This window comes from Ramularia collo-cygni (genome assembly GCF_900074925.1).
Source record: "Ramularia collo-cygni strain URUG2 genome assembly, contig: RCC_scaffold04, whole genome shotgun sequence".
In the NCBI taxonomy this organism is placed as follows: domain Eukaryota; kingdom Fungi; phylum Ascomycota; class Dothideomycetes; order Mycosphaerellales; family Mycosphaerellaceae; genus Ramularia; species Ramularia collo-cygni.
Window position 1 is genome coordinate 141,492 of NW_019716258.1, and position 23,645 is coordinate 165,136.

Sequence of the window (23,645 nt, forward strand, 5' to 3'; positions counted from 1 at the left end):
TTCCGTCGGAGAGGCAAGCGTCTCGGACCACATTCGAAGGCGGCTCGCAGCGTCAAGTACTTTTCGACATGTCGTCTCCAAGATGATGGACGGAGTTGACAGGGTTCCTCGCCCAAAGTTCACAAGTTCCAGGGTCGCATGAGGAGGCTAGGTCCGTCCGAGAACAAGCTCGAGACAATCTCGGAGGTGGAGCTGACCTGGGCCACCTCGTCTTCTCTTCTCATCAAGCAGCCCCGCCAAGGACGACAAGGCTCTTCATCATTCACCTTCCAACCTACTCTTCAACCGAGCTGGGCGGAGATGTCATCATCAATGACTGTAACCGGCACATTGTGCGTCAGCCAGATCTGATACCACTGGATGGAAGTCCGGAGAAACAGCAAGCCCTCAACGCGTGCACTGCAATGCTCCCAGGTTGATCTACATGTCCATCAGTGAATAATACTCTTACTACCTTGACGATGCCGGTACCGTGCATTTCTACTCCTGCGCTGCCGACTCGGCATTCCCTTAAAGCTATCTTCATCTCTATCTCGGCGTCTCTAGCGCTTCTACATTGCGGCCGAGATAGGCGAGGAGTGCCTCCCGGTAWCATCAAAATTCCTCGAACAGGCTTCAKCGCCATGCTGCTTGACCGCTACTGATGTGGCAAAGTCACAACATTGTTTTACCCTATCTGTCGCTTTTGTAAGTGCGGGACCACTAACCTCGCAGAGCAACGATCTCATATAAGATCGACATCACCCGTGATACCCCATGAATTAAGAAGCGGTCTGCGAGCCACCAGACAATATGGTCTCTTCCAAAGCGCTCTTTGCAGGTCTACTGGTGCACAGGGCATGGTCGTATTCACTTGTACCAACCGGCCAAACCGTGGAGTTGGACGGGGTCCCATACTATCTGCCTGCCGAACCTGTCACCACCCTACACGACGAGAACACCTTACGCAGTAAAGCCTTGGAGTGTGGAGGTCTGGTACCACTGACTGTCGTCATTACGAACAGCACCCAATACAATAGCCAAAATCTTCAAACCACGATATCGACGTATGCCGCGACTGATGATGTCTTCTCTAACGGATTCCTCGCGGCGATATACATACAACAAACCGACATCAAGCCCCGGGGATACAGCCGGAGCGACCTAGACCTGAGGACTACGACGAATACCACGAACAGTATCGTTTCAAGTACTCTTATTTCCGACCGCAGCAATATGGTACCCCCTGGCCCTTATTTCCTAGCCTCGACAGGAGCAGTATACCAAGCTTGGCGATTGTACAGCGATTTCGCTGGATCCTTTACGGAATCCGTGATCACAAGCAATGGAGGCAAGAGTTTCAGTGTGCTCCCAGCCGGCGTGATGGGCCAAAGTATTGCCATAGCCGTGCCGTCACGACTGTATTACATCAAGACGGCCTCCCAGCCGCTCGCAGGAGTCAGGTTGGGTGTCAAAGATATCTACGACATTGCCGGTGTGCGCACGGGTAACGGTAACCGCGCATGGTACAAGCTATATCCATCCGCCACAGCGCACGCAACACCCGTGCAGAGGTTGATCGATGCCGGCGCAGTGATCGTAGGGAAGATGAAGACCTCGCAATTTGCAAACGGTGAGTCGGCGACTGCCGACTGGGTAGATTACCACAGTCCGTTCAACCCCCGTGGAGACGGGTATCAGGATCCTAGCTCTTCCAGTTCTGGACCTGGTTCTGGTGCCGCGAGTTACTCATGGCTTGACTTGACTTTGGGAAGCGATACCGGAGGGTCTATCAGAGGACCCAGTCAGGTACAAGGTCTATACGGTAACCGGCCCAGTCACGATCTGGTGTCCCTGGAAAACACCATGCCTTTGGCACCAGAGCTTGATACTGCGGGCTTCCTCACCAAAGACCCAATATTGTGGATGGAAGCTGCAAAAGTACTTTATGGTTCCAACATCACCATTGCTAACCGATACCCGAAGAAGATCAAGACTGTGTCTTTTCCCACAAATGTTTCCGCAGATGGTGACGAGTTGATCCTGGACTTTCTTGAAGGATTGACCTCTCTGACCGGGGCTCAAGTCGAGACCTACGATCTCGAGGTGAGCACTGATGATGCAATTCCCCTCTGAACCAAGGCTTTTTCCAGGCCGAGAGGATGCAGTAAAGCTCATAGCTGACGTTTTGTTGCAGGCGCATTGGAATTCCACGAACCCCACGGGGGCGGCAAACACAACGCTCTTGGATCTGCTGAGTACGACATATCCAATTATCATCTCTCAGCGCCAAACAGCGCTTGTGCGAGACCCATTCTATGCAGACTATGCAGCGCTTCACGATGGTAGACTGCCGGCAGTGAACCCAGCGCCTCTGCTGCGTTGGGCATATGGCGATTCATTTCCAAATACCACAGTGGATGTTGCGAATGCCAATCGAACTTTGTTTGGAGACTGGATAAACAACGAAGTCTTGCCTTCCAACGAAGAGACGTGCAGCGAAAGTTTGATGCTCTATATCGGCTCACAGGCGGACGAGAACTACCGGAACGAGTATGGAAGCGGCCCAACGATTCCATTCGGGACTCGGTCGTCTACCATCTCACGCGTCAGTCCTTTTTGGGGCGGACCAGACTTTGTCCTTCCTCGTAAGTAATTTCTCGCCAGTCATGTTCGTGGATTGTGCGCTGCTGACACTTCAACCTGACGCAGTTGGCTCCGCTGCATATTTAAGCAATATCACGAGACACGAGGAGTATTTGCCAGTCACAGTTGACATCCTAGCAGCGAGAGGCTGCGATGGTATGATCTATGGCTTGGTGCAGGATCTCGTTGCGGCCGGTGTGCTAAAGCCCAGCTTGGCTGGCTATTCTTCTGACCTGGGTGGCGACATTCTGCTTAAGCGTGGGCTGCAATAGATAGCTCCTTTGCAGTGTAGACTCACCCAATCGTGTCGACGTAAACGTTTGAAGGGACTCGTTCGTGTCCGCATGGACGGTGCTCTCAACCCTTGTGAGGATCTTTAGCTTCTGGAAATCATGCAAGACATGCAGGAGCCGCTGTTCGTTTCGGGTTGTGCTTCCATCCCTCGTGGCCTTTGGGGAATGCGTTTGAGCGTAGCGTTGGCGTTCCAAGAGTTTGAGGCCGTATCTTTATTCGATATAGCCAGACAATGGACGGCCGAACACTAGAGATGGAATCTTTGAGCTCGTTGCATCGCGTTGTTTTCCCTCTTCATTGGGACACAATTCGGGCTCACGCCTCTGAACCGAACGTAAGGTATGGCCGTATTGGAGCAAACCACAATGCCCGGAAACTTGTCTCAGAGCATATGAAATGGCTGAATCGCCGCAAAGGAAAAGCCTGCGACCGTGGAACATCATTCATCTGGCGACAATCTTAGAGCAAGCAGCAGGATTGCTACCAAAAATTACAGCTGAAAGACACAGAATGTCGGTTCTCAAGGCGTATGTCGGCTGGCTGCGATGGCGAGTGAAGTCCTCTCACCGCTCAGTGTGATACGGGCAGTTTTTCCCACGAGGGGCTCTAGTGTAGGGAAAAACTTATGTTTTACGGGCGCGTTGAAGCGAAAGTATGCTAAAAATACACATTGTCACAACTTCCCTCAGCCTCAGCCTCATTGGCTTGACGCGTTTAGTGCTACCTTGAAACATCCCTGAAGTTTGAACATCGGCCGCCTTCTCGTGAGCGCTTGTTCTTTCACGCCACGCTTGCAACGGGATCCATTTCTTTGTCGATATACACCATCTCTCATCGACATCCCATTGTCGGGGAGCTTTGACTTGACCATCAGTTCATCCTCATCCTCATCCTCATCCTCACCGCGGAGCTGAGCTGAAACCCGGACAACCACATTCCATCTGGCGATTCTCAGTTAGCTACAATCCGCATTCGATATTCAGCATGGCCTACCATCAGGCAGGAGGCTACGATCCTCAAGGCCCTCCTCAAAGCGGCGTAAGATTCAAGTCCTGTGGGATATTCGCGAGTCCTTGAGCTGACAGCTAGACTTAGCCATACCATCAGCCGCCGCATCACGACAGTGACGACGAGCAGGAGCACTCGTTGCTCGCCAACCCAGCGCACCCGTTCCAAGGTCCGTTCGACGAGCCCTCGAGCCGCTCGGGCACGCCTGGAGCACATGGATCAAAGGGATACGAGCTAGAGGAGTCCTATGTGGGCGCTCCTGGCACTGGTCATGTGCCCCCGTACAATGGTTACACAGAGTACAGTGGTACATCACTCGAGGATCCTGGATACGGCCCGCCAGGTCGTACCGGGAGCCCGTACGAGAGGAGCGAGACGGGTAGCACAGAGGCATGGAGACAGCGCCAGCAGCCAGGCGGAGCTGCCGGTGGCCTCAAGCGCAATGCCACCCGTAAGGTCAAGCTGGTGCAGGGTGCGGTGCTGAGCGCCGACTACCCTGTGCCGTCAGCAATCCAGAATGCAGTGCAAGCAAAGTACAGAAATGACTTGGAGAGCGGCAGCGAAGAGTTCACGCACTTGCGATACACCGCGGCAACCTGCGACCCGAACGACTTCACTCTCAAGAATGGATATAACCTCCGGCCCGCCATGTACAACCGACACACGGAGCTGCTGATTGCGGTGACGTACTACAACGAGGACAAGACGCTGACTGCCCGCACACTTCATGGTGTCATGCAAAACATTCGCGATATCGTGAACATCAAGAAGTCGGAATTCTGGAACAAGGGTGGTCCTGCCTGGCAGAAGATTGTGGTCTGTCTGGTGTTTGATGGTATCGATCCCTGCGACAAGGGTACACTCGACGTGCTTGCAACCATTGGTATCTACCAGGACGGTATCATGAAGAGGGACATTGATGGCAAAGAGACAGTCGCCCACATCTTTGAATACACTACACAACTTTCCGTCACGGCGAACCAGCAGCTGATCAGACCCTTGGACGACAGCCCATCGACACTACCACCCGTACAAATGATGTTCTGTCTCAAGCAGAAAAACAGCAAGAAGATCAACTCTCACAGATGGCTCTTCACCGCTTTTGGACGCATCCTCAACCCAGAAGTTTGCATTCTGCTCGATGCTGGCACGAAGCCCGGACACAAGGCCCTACTTGCGCTATGGGAAGCATTCTACAACGACAAGGACCTTGGTGGTGCTTGCGGTGAAATTCACGCACTGCTCGGCAAGGGCTGGAAGAACCTCCTCAACCCGCTTGTGGCTATCCAGAACTTCGAATACAAGATTTCCAACATCTTGGACAAACCTCTGGAGTCATCGTTCGGATACGTGTCTGTGCTGCCGGGTGCGTTCTCTGCATACAGATTCCGCGCCATCATGGGCCGTCCTTTGGAACAGTACTTTCACGGAGATCACACGCTTTCCAAACAGCTTGGGCCAAAGGGCATCGAGGGCATGAACATTTTCAAGAAGAATATGTTCTTGGCCGAAGATCGTATCCTGTGTTTCGAGCTGGTAGCCAAGGCAGGAAGCAAGTGGCATTTGACCTATGTCAAGGCCTCCAAGGGAGAGACTGATGTGCCAGAAGGTGCAGCCGAATTCATCGGCCAGCGCAGAAGATGGCTCAACGGTTCTTTCGCTGCCACACTCTACTCCCTCATGCATTTCGGTCGGATGTACCGTTCCGGACACAACATCCTCCGCATGTTCTTCTTCCATCTTCAACTTATCTACAACATTGCCACCGTTACGTTGACGTGGTTCTCCTTGGGTATGGTGTGCCGTAACATCCATTTTGGAATTTCCGCTAACACATTCTAGCTTCCTACTACCTGACAACAACTGTGATTATTGATTTGGTCGGCGTTCCCAGCAACAGCAACGATAACCGAGCGTTCCCCTTTGGCAACACCGTCACGCCGTACGTGAACACCGTCGTCAAATACGTATACTTGGCATTCCTCCTGCTGCAATTCATTCTTGCTCTCGGCAATCGACCCAAAGGAAGCAGATGGACCTACATCACGTCATTCTGCGTGTATGCCCTGATCCAGCTCTACATCATCGTCGACTCGTTTTACCTGGTGGTCCATGCCTTCACCGGAGGACCAGGATTCGATACCGATGGTACTGCGGCAGACTTTATCAAATCCTTCTTTGGCTCCACTGGACCCGGCATCATCATCATTGCACTTGCAGCCACCTTTGGTTTGTACTTTGTTGCCTCGTTCCTGTACCTTGACCCTTGGCACATGTTCACCTCCTTCTTCCAGTACCTGTTGATGATGACCTCGTACATCAACATCTTGATGGTTTACGCTTTCTCCAACTGGCRCGATGTCTCCTGGGGTACCAAGGGTTCCGACAAGTCCGATGCGCTGCCATCCGCGACTACACAAAAGGGTGCGGACGGCAAAGCTACGGTGATTGAAGAAGTCGATCTTCCACAAGCCGATATCGACTCTCAATTCGAACAAACCGTCAAACGGGCTCTGACACCATACATCRCTCCCAAGGAAGACACCAAGAAAACTCTGGAGGATTCGTACAAGTCTTTCCGTACCCGTCTCGTGACTTTTTGGATCTTCTCGAACGCCCTGCTCGCCGTCGCAATCACAAGTGACACGTTTGACAAGTTTGGATTCAGCTCAGGCGCCACCGACCGAACGGCAGGCTTCTTCCGCGCGCTCCTGTGGGCTACTGCGGCGCTGTCGTTTGTGCGGTTTTTGGGCTGCCTATACTTCCTGTTCAAGAGCGGTCTGCTATCGTGCTGTGCAAAGAGGTAGACATACCCCCGCCCCACTTGGATGAAAGAAAATTACTTGTTTGGTTGATCGACAAATGATGAACGATACCTTTGCTTTGCTTCGTAGTTGCTGCGCACTGCTGCATGTCAAAGAATTGGAAAGGAAAAATGGAATCGCGTTTGAGCGGAGAGAGTACCTCTTTTCCTTGGTTTCGATGAACGACTGGAGACTTTTTAGGTATCAATGTATTGGATATTTTATGACAATCTACGCCATGTACTCTGCAAGCTCGTCGAACATACGATTTTCGCGACGATAGGCTCCGTCCGTACTTGGTCGTGATGATGAAGTGAGATCTATTCGTGCTAGTGCTTAGTCAAATTTCCCATCGATATTGATGAGAGGACAATCAAATGGCAATGCCAATTAAGTTGGCCGTCAATGAGCTCATATCAAACATCACTTTTGTTCTCTGCCTCGTTCAACAATCAAAAATGGCAATCACCATCCTCCCGCCAGCACCGGTGGCACCACCACAGCAATCGCGTCGCTTTACAGAAGAGCTAGATACCTACGATTCCGACGAAGAATCTCAAGATGAAGACAAAATGGAACTCGACACACTGCCCTCCGGACATGCTTCACAAGCAAAGGCAATCATCACTCCCGGCCAGATTGTGACAAGCGATCCGCAATGGATGCGCGGACATGGAACATTCACCGACACCACAGACGACACCACAATCCGCTCTACTCTGGCAGGCACGATTCAGAAAACCAATAAGTTGCTTTCCGTGGTCCCGCTCCGCGCACGGTATACACCCGAGATTGGAGATTTGGTGATTGGCAGGATTGTGGAGGTGCAGTCGAAACGCTGGAAGGTGGATGTCGCGGCACCCTTGCTGGCGAACCTGCTGCTGAGCTCCATCAACTTACCTGGCGGAGCACTGCGGCGAAGAACAAGTGTGGATGAGCTGAACGTGAGAAGTTTCTTCCAAGAAGGAGAGCTGCTCGTCGCAGAAGTGCAGTCATTGTTTCAAGRCGGTAGCCCGAGCTTGCATACGAGATCTTTGAAGTATGGCAAACTAAGAAATGGGTACTTTCTCGCGGTGTCTGGAGTTGGAGGTGGGGCGGGTGTAGTCCGCAGTAAGCGTCAGATCTTCACCCTACAAACGAGACGAGGTGGTGAGGTAGATGTCATTCTGGGTGTGAACGGCTATGTGTGGATCTCGAAGCATGCGGCTGAAGTGGAGGGTGAGAAGGAGATTGGTGTGAACCGTCTAGAGGAGGTTGCAAGTACGAGCATGTACTCCAGTCAGAATGAGGAGATCTCGCCGGAAACAAGGAGAGCAATTGCTCAGATCGCCGGGTGTGTAAGGGCGCTGGTGGAGGGCAATGTCAAGGTGGAGGAGGAGACAGTACGCAGAGCATACGAGGCATGCCTGGAGTTGGAGGAAACCGAGAACGCTGGTGATATCGTCTTCCTGGGGGGCGAGCGTGGAAAGCTGGTCGTGGAAATGGTTTTGGCTGCTGCCGGCGGTTGAGATGATGATCGGACGCCGTTATAGTTGCATCTCAACACTTGTTGGAATGCCCGCCCACCTGCGAAGCATGATCTGCCAATGCTGGCGAGACCACTTCCATGTTCGATGCCGGACCGAAGTCCTCCTCACTCGGAGCACACAAGGACCGGTCACGCAGAGTAGCGTTCTCTCGTTATCGAGGCCTTAGGGACATAGCGACTTCGAGTATCGCCGTGCACTACRTCGCAGCGATAATCCGCGTACAATGTTGACTCCCCCATAGTCTGCGAGACACTCGGCGCGAAGCATGCCGTAGCTGAGATCCACTCAATGCCAAAAGTTAAAACCAGGCGTTTGCGCATGAGGTGTGTATCTAGAATTTGGCGAGAGCAATGTCGCCAAAGCCACAGACTGAGGACCCGGCCCGCATGCGCATCACAGCAAAAAGTTTTTCAACCATCTAGCTGACGTTCCGACTGCCATTACCTCGCTTGAGTAGACCTGTTGCGGGCAAGGCACTTCCCCTGAGATTCCAAACACACCGGCTTCAAAGACAATGGAGCGAAGATCAATGCGTGCGGTACACCCATTGTTCAGTTGTCAACTCGCATATATGCTGCTTCCGGTGACGAGCTGGGCCGAACAAAGCCTCCAATGCCGGAAGCGTCTCGAGAAACGCTTCTTTGTTACCCAAGTTATTGCCCGGGAAAGTGGTCAAGGCCGACACGCCCATCTCAACACAACAAAATATATTATCATGGCTCCCAAGGCTCCCAAGGCTCCCAAGGGAAAAACCCCCGTACCCACTGCTGCCAGTAGTAGGCCGACCCGTGCAACGACGTTGGCACCGCCGCCCTCTGCCGTGGCTCCACCTGCCGCATCTTCTCCGAAGATTTCGAAGACTACACGCCGTAAAGAGAAGAGAAAGGCCGCGGATCTTACAATCGCTACTGAAGACAGACGTCGACCGCTTTTCAGCCATCCGCGACTTGAAGACCATGTTCGGACTCGTATATTGGATCTTGAACATATTCATAGGGGCCTCGAAGCTTTCAGTGCTTCCGAAGAGTTGATGAAACATCTGGGACCCGGTATAGACATTTTGCAGGCGTGCATTAATTCTCTCAGGTCTATCACGCCCGAAGWAGGACCCGGCTTCGGTTCACCCGACGGCAACCCTGATTCGTCTATTGTTGGGTCGCCTGATCGTACAGTGAAGAAGCGGAGGCGTATCGTTAAAGAGCGACCCGCACCGGAAGCGATTACGAAGGAAGCGGTTACGAAGGAGGCGGTTACGACGGAAGCGGAAGGTAGTGAAGCGGAAGGTAGTGAAGCGGAAGGTAGTGAAGCGGAAGGTAGTGAAGCGGAAGGTAGTGAAGCGGAAGGTAGTGAAGCGGAAGGTAGTGAAGTGGAAGTTAGTGAAGCGGAAGGTAGTGAAGCGGAAGGTGGTGAAGCGAGCAAGGTTGTCAAAAAGACAGCGGGCAAGAGGCTACGGACGCCAAGCTGATTTGGTAGTTCAGTAAACAATATAGGCAGATTGCCAAGATCGATGAGAGCTCGCATGTCGTTCTTGATGTTTCCACTATAATTCGCCGTGCACAAATGACTGTCATGTAGGTATACTCGAACATTCTGGGACATAGTACTCACATGTACCAGAGGAGCGAGGAAGGAGTCATGCTCTTTTCCTCGACGGCGGCTTCATTCATTCACTACCTACGCCCTGAGATCTGCGTCGAGATCAATGCCATGTTCTGCTCAATCTTCGACTTGCGCTTCCATACTCGACAGGTCATTTTAGACAAAAGTTCAAATCCGTTTCAATCATCAAACACCCGAGAACCAGCTCCAGTGTCTAGCTTCAGTTCTCGTTTCAATCATTTAGTAGCGTATGCGTCGCTGAAAGGACTTCCGTCCCTCGCTCTGCCCTCTCCGTTTTCCACCTCGCTGGCCCTTTTTGCCGCTGCTTCCTCCATCACAGCGCTCAGTCCACCGAGGGCTCGATCAGCCGCCCTCTTTGGCGTCTGCCCAGTGGTCCGCACACTGGCCGCCATGGTCGCGTAAGGATTCGGTCTCGCTTGTGCAGCGGCTGAAGAGGCGGCGGTCTTCTCAGTGGCGTCAAAGAAGGGGCTCTCTAGAGGCTGGATCAGGGGCAGTGCATTAAGGGGCGGTTGCTTTACAAGACTTTTTCTTGCGCGAGCGTGTTCGTCTTCTTCTTCGTCGGATTCAGTGACCGTATCGACTAGTGGAGATGGCACAGTTGGCGCGTTAGTGGCCAGTTGCTTCACTGTTAAGCGGCCCTTCTCTTTGCTGCTGCCGACGCTGATCTGCGTAGCTTTGGCACGGAGGGACGATGGAGAAGCGGAATTCGTGGTGCTCTGCCCTATCATCACGGCGTTCACAGAGCCATTGTTGGAGCTGCCGGATGAAGCAGGAGGCGTGCTTGCTGCCGAAGACTTGACAGAGACCATACGTGGAGCCCCACGCATGACGGTCAAGGCTGGCATAGGGTCTGCGGTGGCATCATCGCGGTAGACTTCAGAAAACATGGACGAGCGAGCTAGAGAAGGTGTGATCGAGTACTGCGTGTCTCTGTTGTTGGAGGAGCGTGAAGAATATTGAGTGTCGCGGTTGCCAGAGCCGATGGAAGAGTTACCCGAATAAGTGCTGCCGCGGAGGTCGCCTGGACGGAAAAACAAGGCATCGCCTTGATTGCTGAGTGGCGATTTGGACTTGGTATTGGCGTACATGGCCGGGATTGGCGGAACAGGCGTGGTGAGCAGACTGTTGTGACCTGAGCGGTTGCGATTCGTGACTCCCGGTATGTATGCAATCTGAATGATGTTGCTGGCGCGACTGAGGAAGCTGCCAGCAAGTGATGCCTTTGTACGCGTCGATGCGGCGTCGGAGCGCGAGCGCATGGCATTAAAGCCTTGGGCGTGCTTCTGCTGCGCGATGTCGTCCTCCTCCCACTCCTCGGCCTCCAGCTCCTGTTGTTCCCGCCGCTTCTTGATTCCAAAGCGCCATAGCATGAATACGGCAAGACCGACCAGTGCCACTCCTCCAATCACTCCGCCGGCAATCGCACCCACGTTCGTCTTGGCCGAAGGTGGCGCCGGGCTGGGATTGTCGATGCATGTCATGTAGGCGCACGCATTGCAGTCCTGCGGAACCAGGGAGCATATCTCATTCTTACGGCRGTCCGGGCAAGTGGGCGATACCGCTGGGCATTGCACACACCGCTTGAAGATGGTACGCAGCGTCGAGTCGACATTGCTGGGCCGCATCGTGGCGTGGCTGAGGGCGTGGTCCTCCCCGCGCTCCCTTTGCTCGTGGTGTCGTCTGCCGCGTTTTCGTTTCGCAGTCCAAGTAGCAGCACGATGGCGACGGCTGATTCKGTTTAAACGAGCGACTGACAGTTAATGTGTGGTGGTGTTGACAAGGGAGTCAATGGGCTTCCGAGTCGTCGTGGACCATCGCATGCAATAGGGTTGAACGGCCCGCTTTCGCTTGATGTTCCAAGCGCAGGGCGGCCTTTGTTCCGCTGCCTCAACCACAACACAGCAAAACACAACAAAGAAGACGCATGGTATTGGTCAATCGTATACGATCGGACCTGATGCATACACCTAGTCGACAACTATGCTTCCGTATCTTCCTCATAACGTCAACCAGCACGAACGCGCTTAGTCCTGTTATCATCTGAACGACCGGCCATGCCATGCGAAGAGTACCTTGACATCATTTATCGTGCGCTTGCAAATTTACAGATCTTAGGAACATTGCAGACTTCAATGTTGTTCAGCTGCCATTGAAAGGAATAGTTACTTGTCAGGGTCTATCTGCGACATACAAGCAATCACGCATCGGAATAAGTACAAGCGATTCTTGCGGGAGTGTCGTATGCCTTCAGAGAGACCGATACGCATCCATCCTGGAAGCCAGGCTTTTCACTCTCGGTGAACCATWCACTCCACTTGCCATCCTCATTGGTCGGGCATGCCTTGGCTCCCACTCCATTGAATGTCAGGAAACCATCCGCATCGACTGCGAAACCCTCGCGAGAAGCGTTCTTAGGTGCGGTGGCATCGCCTGTCACGAAGCCGGTGATTCCACCTCCCATTCCGGAAGCATCAACCCAGACCTGCTGGGGTGGGTTCCCAAGCTTGTAGAGGTAAAGAGATTTGTCCGAGTATGTAACGAAAGTCGCAAAGTCCTGTCTTTGTCCGCCGTCACAGACAGGGTCCTGAGAGCCACCGATAAAGATTCGGCCTCCAGACGCGGTGAGCTGTAGGTTCTGAATTGAGGAGCCGCTGGCACGAATGCCGAGGGGGTTGCCGAGGGTTGGGGGTTGATCAATGTATTGTGGGTTCGGCGTTGGCGATGCAAGAGTGTAAGTCGCCAGGGCGAGGAGAGTAAGAGATTGGAACTGCATGTTGGAGTTGGTTGTGGTGCTGGTAGTTGAGGGTGGGGTGAGTGAATCGATGTTGCGATTGATGGTTGTAGGTATGGAACAACTTCCAGGTGAGCCGGTAGCTTCTTATACATGCTGGAGTAGAAACCTTGTTGCAGGGGAAAGCATCCATGTGGAGATCTTCCGCTCGGGATATACTCGTAATCCTTTTAATAGATTGCAAGAATCATTTATGCCGGCAGATGATCGGGAGTAAATCAGTGGCCTGCTTTGTCGGACACGCACAGCAACCATTCCGTCATACCTTAGTACGAGATGGTGTGGCTCCAGATACAGCAATCAGCATGCTCAAAAAGGCCCTGCGGTCCGTCGCTGTCGTTGTGAAGACGCCGGACCGAAACGTAATCGGTCCTTGGCGACTAGGATGAGGTGTCCTGCGGCACAGACCCGTACGAGCAAAAGCTGCTAATAGCACGACTGAAACTACGTCGGACGGTAGCATGATGTAACATGCCTTGCTGCTTCTGTGCTTCAAACTTTGCGGTGAACGGAGCGTGGTACGGTTGACCCGGTTGGCAGATTGAATACGAGACGGGGATGTCGTAACAACATAGTCGGCATTGTGGTGCTCGGCAGCATGATTAGATACATTGCGAAAATAAYAGAGAAAGACCGTTTCGGTCTCTAACACGATCCTTGTGTGTGATGCGTGTGGCCTGCCCATCGCACATCTATACCGCTTCGATGTTGTCTAGCGGTACATAAGCGCCTCTATCACGCTCCTCGTCTCGTTTCCGACCCGTAACCGCGTCACGAAAACTACGGATCGTTGAGACGAAGTCCATCTTGCGCAGACGAGGAAGTATTGCTTCGTTATCACCATTTTCGGCCATCCATGCTGGCCTCTTCCAAGTCTTCAAAAGTAGAGAACTGACCACGACCGTGACGCTCGAACATGCCATTGCAGCGCCTGCTGCGATTGGTGGCAGAGTGATGCCCCAAGGGAGCAGGAAGCCCATCGCGATGGGAAGACCTACTGCATTGTAAATACAAGAGAGCAGTAGATTCAACTTGATGCGTCGGAAGATGGTCTTGCTAAGGTGCAGCGAGGCCGGGATGTCCATCAGCTGATTCGGCCTCATAAGAACAATGTCTGCAGCATCCATTGCCACATCAGTTCCGCTGGCGAGGGAAATCCCAACGTTAGCAGTGGCGAGAGCTGGCGAGTCGTTGATTCCATCTCCCACCATAGCAACGATTTGACCTTGTTTCTGAAAGTCCGAAACTATGCTCTTTTTGCCCTCTGGTAGGACTCCAGCAAAGACATTCTCGGCAGAGATGCCAACAAGAGCAGCAACGCGATGAGCTGCGACTGCTTGGTCACCGGTGACGAGAGAGGTCCCAATTTTCATGCGGTGGAGCGCCGCAATCGCCGCTCTCGCAGATGCCTTTAGAGTATCAGAGAGTCCCATRGTGCCTGCATACTGGTCGTCAATGGCTATGTGAATGCTGGTGATACCGGCATTCAAGGCAGACTTAGACGGGCCTGAACAGTTGATCGGGCGCTCGCTAGCCGCTTCAGACTGGTCGTAGTCTTCCTCTGTGTAGGTCGGAACAGTAATGCCATGTTTGCGCAGAAATGAAGCATTTCCGATCATGACAGCATATCGCTTGCGCTCAAGGGAGGACGATGGCTCAATGATTGCTGAGATGCCTTTGCCAGTGGTGGTCTTGAAGTCACCTGTGCTGCCATCAAGCTGGCCGTCAGGGCCAAGTCCAAGATTGTCTTTGGCGCAACTCAGTATAGCCTTCGCGATTGGGTGCTCACTACTTGCTTCTGCGAGTCCAACGAGTGTCCACCAGAGGCTTACTCTTTGCCGGTCAGATTGCCAGGATCCAGCCTGTTGCACGTGTGAAACACTCATCTTGCCCATGGTCAGGGTCCCAGTCTTGTCAAGAACGACGTGCGTGATCTTCGTGGCTGTTTCTAGAGCAGCTCCACCTTTGACAAGTATGCCTTGCTCGGCGCCAACGCCAGTTCCGACCATGACTGCAGTCGGCGTCGCCAGGCCAAGGGCGCATGGGCAAGCAAACACAATCACTGCAATGCAAAGCTTGACGCAAACCATCAGACGTCCGCCACTTAAGTCGCCGAGAAATATCTTGGGTGGATGTGGTAGAATGTGGCTCAGAACCATCCAGCCTATGAATGTAGACAGCCCGAGCGTGATGATGATGGGGACAAAATAGCCGGCGACGGTGTCGGCCATGCGCTGGATAGGGGCTCGGCTGGTCTGCGCCTCCWGGACCAGCCGGACGACTTGACTAAGTTGTGTGTCACGGCCGGCCCGCGTGACCTTGAAGTCCAGTCGTCCAGCATTGTTCACAGTACCAGCCATTAGTGGCGTGCCAGGCTTCTTGTTTACTGGCATTGCTTCACCGGTCACCATACTCTCGTTGACGTATGACTCTCCACGGGTAACAATGCCATCGGCCGGAATCTTGTCGCCAGGCTTGAGGATGACAATATCGCCAACTTCGATAAGCTCAGTGGGGATGGTCCGCTCCTCGACGGATGATCCATCTCCCTGCTTTCCATCAGTCTTCTTCTCCTCGATATCAGCGTATTTGTCCCAATCCTCCGCGGCCTTGGCAGCGGCGATGGGATCGATATAAATGGTCGCCATTGGCGGCGCGAGACTCATGAGTCTTGACAAGGCCTTGGATGTCTGCCCCTTTGCACGATTCTCCAAAAAGCGTCCGAGGGTGATGAAAGTGATCAACATTGTACTAGTATCGAAAGTTGTGGCGGGTCGCGTGTGTTGCTGCGTGAAGATCGAAACCAACATTGCGGCACAACTGAAAAAGAACGCGGCAGATGTGCCCATCACAACCAGCACGTCCATGGTGGGCGAGCCATGTCGCAGGGATCGGAAGGCAGAGACGTAGAATCTTTTGCCTATGCCGAATTGGACAGGTATCGTTAATAACAAACAGAGGACATCCCCTAGCCAGAGGCCTGGTATTATTGGAAGTTTGATGCTGCCCACGTCCAGCGGCTTGACAAACATGGGAAGGAACATGCCGATCACGGACACGGGCACCGCAAAGCATACTGAGGTTCTGAATGCCCGTCTCCATTCTTGGATCTCTTTGGTTTTCGCAAGCGACTCCAATTGGGCATTGTTGTCATCAGAGTCTGCAACAAGAGCATTGTATCCGACTTGCTCAATAGCCTCTACGATGGCGCGAAGTCCAATTTTTGCGGGCATATGGGTGAGCATGGCACGGCCGGTGGAAAAGCTAACGTTGGCGGATAGTATCCCAGGGACATTCTTAAGATTCGACTGGAGCTCACCAGCGGATTCTGGGCTAGGTAGGCCGAAGACTTTGAGGTGGATCGTGGCGTTGGCGCTCGATGATTGCACGCCCTCTTCAACGCTCGCGATGACGGCGGCATCAAAGCCCCGATCTTCGATCGTCTCTACTATCTTCTCGACAGACAGAATCTCGGGATCGTGCACAATTACGGCGCGCTCAGCCAGCAGGCTAATGTTGAAGTGAACCAGACCAGGTAGGTCTGCGAAGCCACCGTCTACCGCAGACGTACAAGCACCGCATGTCATGCCCTCAATGGAAACCGTTGTGGTCAGCAATCGCTTGCTGGTAGCCTTGCGTCTCTGCTTCGGCTGTGCTCGTACTAGCTCGGCGGCCTTGGTCTCCAAGATCTCGGCGTCAAACCCGGTATCTTCGATAGTCTCGGCCAGCCTCTCGGGGTTGATCAAATCCGCATCATGCTCAATCACCGCACGCTCAGACAGCAGCGATATGCTGAAACTCTTGATTCCGGACACATTCTTGAACGCGCCCTCCACGGCCGATGTGCATGCGCCACACGTCATGCCGCCCACACGTAGCGTTGTCGTTGAAATGCCGCTACCCAAAATGTCATTTATGTCCTCCTGATCCAGCAGCATGTCGTCCTCAGATGCATCAAAGATCGGCGTGTCCGGTCGGTCAGAGCTTATGACCTGCGCGTCGAATCCTCGATCGTCAATCATCTCTCGTATTTGCTCTGCCTTTATCTTTTCCGCGTCGTGCATCACAACGGCTCGCTCCATGACCAAACTGACTTGAACATCCCCAACACCCTCCACGCCTTCAAACGTCGATTCAACAGAGGAAGTGCATGCTCCACAAGTCATACCATCGACCCGCAGTGTTGTTGTCGTCATATGTGCGCCAGCGGCGACTTTCGTGGGTGCCATTGTGTCAAGGCACAGAAAAGGACATGTATCGTTAAGTTATGAGATCCGGCAATCGAGTATGGATAGTCGTCACCGCATCGAAGCGATGTTATTTGGATTGTTGCGTAATAAGCGGGAGTACTGTGGCGGGCTGTACTGCCACTGTGGTCGGCGCGGTTCGAAATGCTCTTGATAGTGTTTCAGCTGGAGTGCTGGATGGCAGTCAGTCAGGTGTGTCCCGGCGCCACTGTTCTGAACAAAGGACCTCCGGAGCCTGGCAGGAGTAATGCTACGTGTGCAAGCAAGAGATCATGCCACACCATGTATGGTCGTCGGCTGACAAAACCAACGGCTGATCTTGTCGTGACAACCTCGCCGAGACAACGCACGCTGACCACGCTGACCACCTGGGACGGGAGGATAAGGTCGCCCAGGGTCGTTCTTAGTGCCTTCCCGAAGAGGACTAGCCAAAGCTCGGCTCCTTCCGCGCTTCTTGGCCGCGAAGATTTGAGATTTCAGACATCGCTTCTCTTCTCTTCACAGACATCAGCCGTGAATCCGATCATTTTTCATTCGCTACTGACYCAATCCATCCGGTGCTTATCCCAGCAGCTACTTGTACCTTCAACAAATAATCCCCGAGCAGCAGTGGAGCGGCCGAATGCCATCAATATTTCGTAAGTATCCCCAATTCTTCGCCCTCTCCCTGTTATGATGAACTACAAGCTGGCACCAGTCCTACTCAAGTTTTTTGTACTCTCTTGCTGAGGATAACGCTTTGCACGAGGAACGCTCCTCATTGCCCTGATCTACACCGTGTCCACCATTATTGCGAATTGTCGTCGTCTGCGTGACCAGAGCGCTGACACCTCTGCAGATTCTCATATACTTCGCTGCGAGACGTCTGATATTGTAGTGAGGAGGGCTGATGACGAACTGGTAACAATACATCATCTGCATATTTCGTAGCTTACGTATCAATACCTCATTACCGCCATGCACCCCTATTCTGCTTGCTTTCCAGAAGCTAAGCACACCGAGCCACCACGAATTATGCGTCGATCCTGAACCCTACCAGAATTGGATACATCTTCTGCCATGCCTCATGGATATGCTCCACTGATCGAGCCCCGACTGCAACGACCTTGCCTGTCGAGAAGACAAGAAATGTCACCTTGGGCGATTCAACCCTATAGCACAGACCTGGGAAGAGCTCTGGCTCATATCGTGCGAATTGATAATGAGCGGGATGTGCCGCAATTCCTTCGAGGCGGATTGCCATCTTCGTGTCGACACTCGCCACGACATTTTGCACATTGAAATTCTCAAACTTGGTGTTGAATCCCTGCTTCTCAAGGATGCGCGCAAATTTGCGACCAGCAAGATGTGCGTCTGCGACAGACTTGGTGCCCAATATCTGCATCTTACCTCTGTGAAATACCAGCGCGGTGGCTTTGGGCTCTTTTATTCTTAGGACCACTGCAGGAAAGCGCTTCGGATTATATGTGCTGTTTCGTACGTGAAGTGCGATCAGTTTGAGGTCAATCAAACAACACAGGTCAACGCCTGCAACAATGTTCGAGATCTTGGGGTGGTAGGGCACATCACCAATCACACTATGAGACCGAGCTGTCGGAGAAGACATCGGAGAGGTCGTATTCAATGCGGATGTCCGGTTGACTATGCAATTTTTGCTACTCACTTCCTGAGTATCTCGCTCCTGGCGATGATGTCTGACCGGCAGATGAATCGTAAAGGGAAATTGTGGGGGGTGGAGATTTCGAAACGCTGGGGAACTGCACAGCAGTGTAATTGAAGGAATAGCAGTAAATGAATTTCGTTCGCAGCACCAAGGAGCGGTTGTGTCTATATGAAACAATCGTCTCTTGTTCACAGATTCTTTAATGGAAACATATAGCCTTGGACGACAAAGCGGGCCACAGGAGTGAAAGAACCCGACCTTTGTCGCTGCGAAATTGGAGCTCTTTGTCTCGGATGTTGAAGCGGTCATCGAGTGTCCTCTCAACCACGCATTCACTCGAGAAGAGTTGCCCCTCTCAGCGAGGAGCATCGGGACGTAGAGATCCATCAACCACGAATTAATGTCACATCACGATGGCATTCCCACTGACGCAAGAAACATATTCCGCTCTGGTATAATTTATCGACATGAATGTGGCCCTCAAATTGTTTCGAATTATGCCGACGCTGTATGCAAACCATGCTCATCTAGTGAATTAAGGGTATGAAACAGGCAAAGCAATGCGTCCCACCATGCTCACCGAACCACGTATATACTACTGATCACATCTCCCGTTCCTTCCCTCTTCTGCGGAAGAAGTCCATTACTCTTCGCGTTGCACTTGAACTCCCCCCGGTCCCGTGGTCGTACGCATCTCCCATGCGTTTGTGGGGACGGAGGCTTTGGTCCCTCCTTTGAGGCTGAACCGGCTCATAGTGCTCCCAGTCCCCATTACCACCAATCACGTATTGGTCGGGCTGGGGTTCTTGGCTCGGCGTGTAGAATCTCTCCACTGGATCGTCGCGGATGAGGTTGTTTCCGTATCCATCGTCCCGGAACTGTTTTCGCTGCACTGGAGGCGGCGAAGGAAAAGCTGTCGGTCCGGCGAACCCATCAGGGGACCGCGGCAGCTCCTTGTCATATCGCATCTGAGACGTGGCGGGCCGGTTCTTCTGCCGTTCCCGATCTTCTTCCTGGTAGAGAGGAATGGTGCTGTTACTAGTTCCTAGTGGGCTCCCGGACTGTTTCCTGCCAAATATCATGCCATTGCTTGCTGGTCGCCCAGATCGAGATTGATGCGACTGCTGTGACTGCTGCGTCCCTGGCGGTCGGTATCCATCGTCACCTGCCGAATCATAGCCTTGTTCCCTTTTTGATGCAAAGTTGCCCATGCTCAAACTGCCTGGCAGCCATGAAAAGCGTCTGGAGCCTCGCTTGCCCGAGAKGCTGGGCTCCCGTTCCTTGGAAGCCTTCCGGTTGAAACCAAAGCTGGGGCGGCGGCTGTCGGTAGACGGACGCGGTGGCTGTTCGACTTCGGCGTTTGGCATGGCATTCTTCATGCTGACGGGCGGGTATTTCCGATTTTTCCTTTCACTGGTRGCTTGTGCCGCGTCTTGCTGTTGCTGTTGCTGTGAGACACGTCTTGAATTGCTTCGATTCATTACCTTATCCGCGAGGCTACCCAGGGTGCTGCTGCGTTTATGGCCAGACGGCTTGCCTTGTTGCTGTGGTGTTTGCGGTACAGAAAACTGACCGCCGGTACGCGCCTGTTCGCTGACTGGCCTGTTTACGGGATCTATAGCACCAGTCTCAGAGGAGACCGGGCCGCCAGAAATGATATATCCAGGTCCTGACTTTGGCTGTGAGATCCGACCCTGGGCAGTGGTAGTGGTTGGCTGAGCRGCGGAAGGCTGACTGTACGAGTTGCCGCGTGATGGCAAACGAGATGCGGCACCTAAAGCCCCACTGGTATTTGGTCTTGATGCGTTGGACCCGGAAGAAGTCCCAAACATGTTTGTCGAGTCAGAAACAGCACGCTGTTGTTGCCTCGACGGCGGCAGCATAGATCCATCCTGTCCGCGGCCTGGAGTGACCTCCACCGGCCCCTGTGCTTCGGTCCTTGCCCTTGTCTTCGTCGCCGAAGAAGCGCTTGCGGGCACTGGCTTTCGTGCACTGGTATCCGGAGTAGCTTCGTGGCGGGAGGTGGTCATGTTAGGTGCGACATACTCAACCTGCACAGTCCGTCTCTTTGCATCTCTTTGCTGCTTGCGAATATCGCTGGCGTCATCTCCACCGACACTCGCGGTGCCAGCATGTTTTGACACTGCCACAGATGATCGATCAGYAGGGCCTCTGCTGGTCGGCTCCCGGACGGAAGAGCTTCGTCCGAGTGGCGTCTCTTCCCCGTCCTGAATGGTGTTGTTGTTATCACTCTTGACACGACTTCCAATGAAACCAACAACGTTGGTGTACTCGCTCAGCCAGCTGTGCCGGGCAACCTCGAAGAGATCGGCTCTTCTTCTTGGATCTGGGACCAGTATCCGCCTGAGGAGATCTCTCGCGTGCGGTGTAACGTATTCGGGAAACGTGAGCGGCGTGCTGACGATGTACTTGTACAAAAGATTAATGTTGTCACCCTCTGGGTTCGCAGGGTCGTCGTCGAAAGGTAGATATCCGGCCAGCATGGCATACTACATTCGGTCAGCGTGAAGTGGACGGATAACTAGATTCAGTACTCACCAAGATGACTCCGCAGCTCCACACGTCTACCTTGCGGCCGGTGTACAGCCCATCGCTGACGACAAGCTCGGGAGCTGCATAACACGGACTCCCACACGAGGTTTGCATGAGATCACCACGGCGGTGACCGCCCTCTCTCCCATCTCGCCATGGTATTATTTTGTCCAGCCCTTGTCGCTTGATGAAATCTTTGTCTGATATGCGATTCTCGACCTCGTCTCCCAGCTCATCCGCAGGGTTGAAAGTGTTGGCAAAGCCGAAATCTGTGATGATGATGTGCTTATTCCTGTCGAGCAGCAGATTCTCCAGCTTGAGATCGCGATGCACAATGCCCTTCTTGTGGAGGTATCCAACGCCGGAGACTAGTTGCGCAAACAGTCGTCTCGCTGCGGGGTCCTTCAGATAGCGGTGGTTGAGGATGTAGTCGAATAGCTCGCCTCCCGAGGCGTACTCGAGAATGATGCCCATGTGACGCTCAGTCTCGACAAATTCGTGCAGTCGGACAATGTTAGGGTGGTTTAGCTCACGGAGAATGTGAATCTCGCGGTAGATCTTGGGCAGGCGCGCCGTGTTTCCCGCCAGCGTCTCCTTCTTGATCAGCTTGATRGCCACCTGTACGGTGGAATCCCGTTTCCAGCCCATCTTGACCTTGCCGAACTCGCCTTCGCCAATAGTCTGTCCGAGTATGTAGTCGCCAAACTTGACTTCCTTGCGGTTCTGCGAAGACGCGTGCTTGAGATGCTCCTGACGGCTACGCTGAACCGGGGCGGGCTCAGCAGGCTGTGTACTCGCCCCTGAGCGCACTTCAGCTTTGCGTGCTTCTTCTCGTGCCAAATCGGCCTGCGGGTCGTCCACGACAATTCGATTGATCACAGCGCTGTTTTCGCGCGGCAGATCCGTTCCCATGGGCGGCTGTCCGATAGCTGTGGCAGATCTGCTAGATGAAGGTGTGTTGCGACTGCGCTGGCTGCGTCCGCTACCCGGCTGATCCTCCCTTGGTGACTGATGCCCTTGCCGCCGCTCGCCGTCACTCCCGCTGCCATATCCTGCCTGGGTCGGCGTCTGTGTAGGCTGTGATCGGGAATTATAGCCACGCGTGTCATACGAAGCGGCAGGAGTCTCGAATGTCGATGATTGGTGTGAGGACGATGCGCGGATGGGGAGAGTCGTTGCAGCGGCCGCATCGGGGTAGAACTGTGTATAAGTCGACGAGTTCATCGCACCGGACGGTGACGACGCGCTCGTGCTAGACTGGCCGCGTGGAGAATTCATGGCCGAGTTGTGCTGTGTCTGCTGCGGCGAGTTGGGCAGCGAAGCATTGTGGTCGGTGCGGGCGGTCGGTCGGCGCGACGACGCTGGCGGCGTCGCGGCGGACGCGGAAGAAGGTGGAGGGGCAGCGGCGCGCTGCTGTGAGCCGACGTACTGTTGCAGCGCCGGCGGATTTTGTGGGGGCTGCACTAGCGACATGATCGCGGTGTGAGACGAAAGGTCTCAGTGGTTCCAGCTCCGCGTGCAGGCAGTGGCCGTCGAGGTTGCTTTGTCCACTCTCCTGAAGAGCAGGCGCGTCGGGCACGAGCAGATCGATTGTCTGCGTGCGTGTCCGGTATAAGATTGCTTCGTGCAGTAGGGAGCGTCCTCGGTTCGGATTGGCGGTTCTGCAACGGCTCGTGGCCGTGGAACGATGGCGGCCACGCCGTGGATCAATTAAAGGTAAGGTAAGGTACAGTATTTGACACAATGAACGACGCAAGTTTCAGCGTAGTATCCAAACGCAGCCGAGCTGAAGCTGAAGCTCGTCGTGTCGCAGCTTCTCTGTCTCTGGCGGAGCACCGGGTGCAACCACGCGGGCGTAGTGAGGCAGCGGAGCGGAGCGTGGAGCAAGTGCGGAGAGGAAGGACGTGAACGACAGAAACAACACGAAGCGGCAACTGCGCCGTCAGCTCGGAGGTCAATCGATACCTTAGCCGGGTGTGTTCAAGGCAAAGGACGCCGCTGGTGGAGTGCGGTTCACCAAACAACTAGCGCTATGGCGGGTCCCGGGCAATCTTAAAGAAAGCCTAACTGCAACAACATCAACATCTGATCCACATGAACTTCAATGCGCGACATCAAATCTCAGAATCTGTCGGTGCCGTGATGACGCACCCATCTCCGCTGTGCGGCTTGGGCGTCAAGAGTCGCGAGTCGCGCAGCTAAGTTACAGCAGCAATCGCTGCCGGTCTGTCCAGGAAGCCCGGCGGTCTAGCGTGTGATCGAACTCTCCACACGATCTATCATCTCGGCCGCTCCACACGACCACGACCACGGCAGCCGCGCGCGAACAAGAGCAAGCAAGCAAGCTCGTCGTTGACTTCTGTGCGCGGATCGCTCACTCACAGCTACATGTGCAATTGACGGCCAGTCTCCTAAGCCCTTCGTCTAGCCCACAGAATGTCCTTCGCTGGAGCGTGCCTCACCCACGCGCTACTTGTCGTCGATCAGAAGCCAAGACTCTAGCGGGACACA

General features: G+C 53.7%; 9 protein-coding genes; 4 read left to right on the forward strand and 5 right to left on the reverse strand.

The window, feature by feature from the left end:
• Positions 1-792: 792 nt before the first annotated feature.
• RCC_03187 (related to D-mandelate dehydrogenase) lies at positions 793-2,897 on the forward strand (the record flags this gene model as incomplete). XM_023768478.1 has 3 exons in its annotated part: positions 793-2,085; positions 2,177-2,627; positions 2,692-2,897. The coding sequence occupies 3 exons, from the start codon at positions 793-795 to the stop codon at positions 2,895-2,897; spliced, it is 1,950 nt and encodes a 649-aa protein (XP_023624246.1).
• Positions 2,898-3,903: 1,006 nt separating this feature from the next.
• RCC_03188 (probable Chitin synthase G) lies at positions 3,904-6,734 on the forward strand (the record flags this gene model as incomplete). XM_023768479.1 has 3 exons in its annotated part: positions 3,904-3,957; positions 4,015-5,719; positions 5,770-6,734. The coding sequence occupies 3 exons, from the start codon at positions 3,904-3,906 to the stop codon at positions 6,732-6,734; spliced, it is 2,724 nt and encodes a 907-aa protein (XP_023624247.1).
• A 455-nt stretch (positions 6,735-7,189) lies between these two features.
• On the forward strand, positions 7,190-8,239 carry RCC_03189 (related to 3`->5` exoribonuclease; the record flags this gene model as incomplete). Its single annotated transcript, XM_023768480.1, has 1 exon — positions 7,190-8,239. One exon carries the CDS (start codon positions 7,190-7,192, stop codon positions 8,237-8,239), a length of 1,050 nt encoding a protein of 349 aa, XP_023624248.1.
• Positions 8,240-8,975: 736 nt separating this feature from the next.
• RCC_03190 (uncharacterized protein) lies at positions 8,976-9,725 on the forward strand (the record flags this gene model as incomplete). Its single annotated transcript, XM_023768481.1, has 1 exon — positions 8,976-9,725. The coding sequence occupies one exon, from the start codon at positions 8,976-8,978 to the stop codon at positions 9,723-9,725; it is 750 nt and encodes a 249-aa protein (XP_023624249.1).
• Positions 9,726-10,095: 370 nt separating this feature from the next.
• On the reverse strand, positions 10,096-11,505 carry RCC_03191 (uncharacterized protein; the record flags this gene model as incomplete). The annotated part of the gene is made up of 1 exon (XM_023768482.1): positions 10,096-11,505. One exon carries the CDS (start codon positions 11,503-11,505, stop codon positions 10,096-10,098), a length of 1,410 nt encoding a protein of 469 aa, XP_023624250.1.
• A 572-nt stretch (positions 11,506-12,077) lies between these two features.
• Positions 12,078-12,653, reverse strand: RCC_03192 (uncharacterized protein; the record flags this gene model as incomplete). The annotated part of the gene is made up of 1 exon (XM_023768483.1): positions 12,078-12,653. One exon carries the CDS (start codon positions 12,651-12,653, stop codon positions 12,078-12,080), a length of 576 nt encoding a protein of 191 aa, XP_023624251.1.
• A 710-nt stretch (positions 12,654-13,363) lies between these two features.
• RCC_03193 (probable copper-transporting ATPase 1) lies at positions 13,364-16,900 on the reverse strand (the record flags this gene model as incomplete). The annotated part of the gene is made up of 1 exon (XM_023768484.1): positions 13,364-16,900. One exon carries the CDS (start codon positions 16,898-16,900, stop codon positions 13,364-13,366), a length of 3,537 nt encoding a protein of 1,178 aa, XP_023624252.1.
• A 1,030-nt stretch (positions 16,901-17,930) lies between these two features.
• On the reverse strand, positions 17,931-18,524 carry RCC_03194 (related to transcription initiation factor TFIID; the record flags this gene model as incomplete). Its single annotated transcript, XM_023768485.1, has 1 exon — positions 17,931-18,524. One exon carries the CDS (start codon positions 18,522-18,524, stop codon positions 17,931-17,933), a length of 594 nt encoding a protein of 197 aa, XP_023624253.1.
• A 659-nt stretch (positions 18,525-19,183) lies between these two features.
• RCC_03195 (related to ser/thr protein kinase KIN4) lies at positions 19,184-22,607 on the reverse strand (the record flags this gene model as incomplete). XM_023768486.1 has 2 exons in its annotated part: positions 19,184-21,091; positions 21,141-22,607. 2 exons carry the CDS (start codon positions 22,605-22,607, stop codon positions 19,184-19,186), a joined length of 3,375 nt encoding a protein of 1,124 aa, XP_023624254.1.
• Between the last annotated feature and the right edge of the window lie 1,038 nt (positions 22,608-23,645).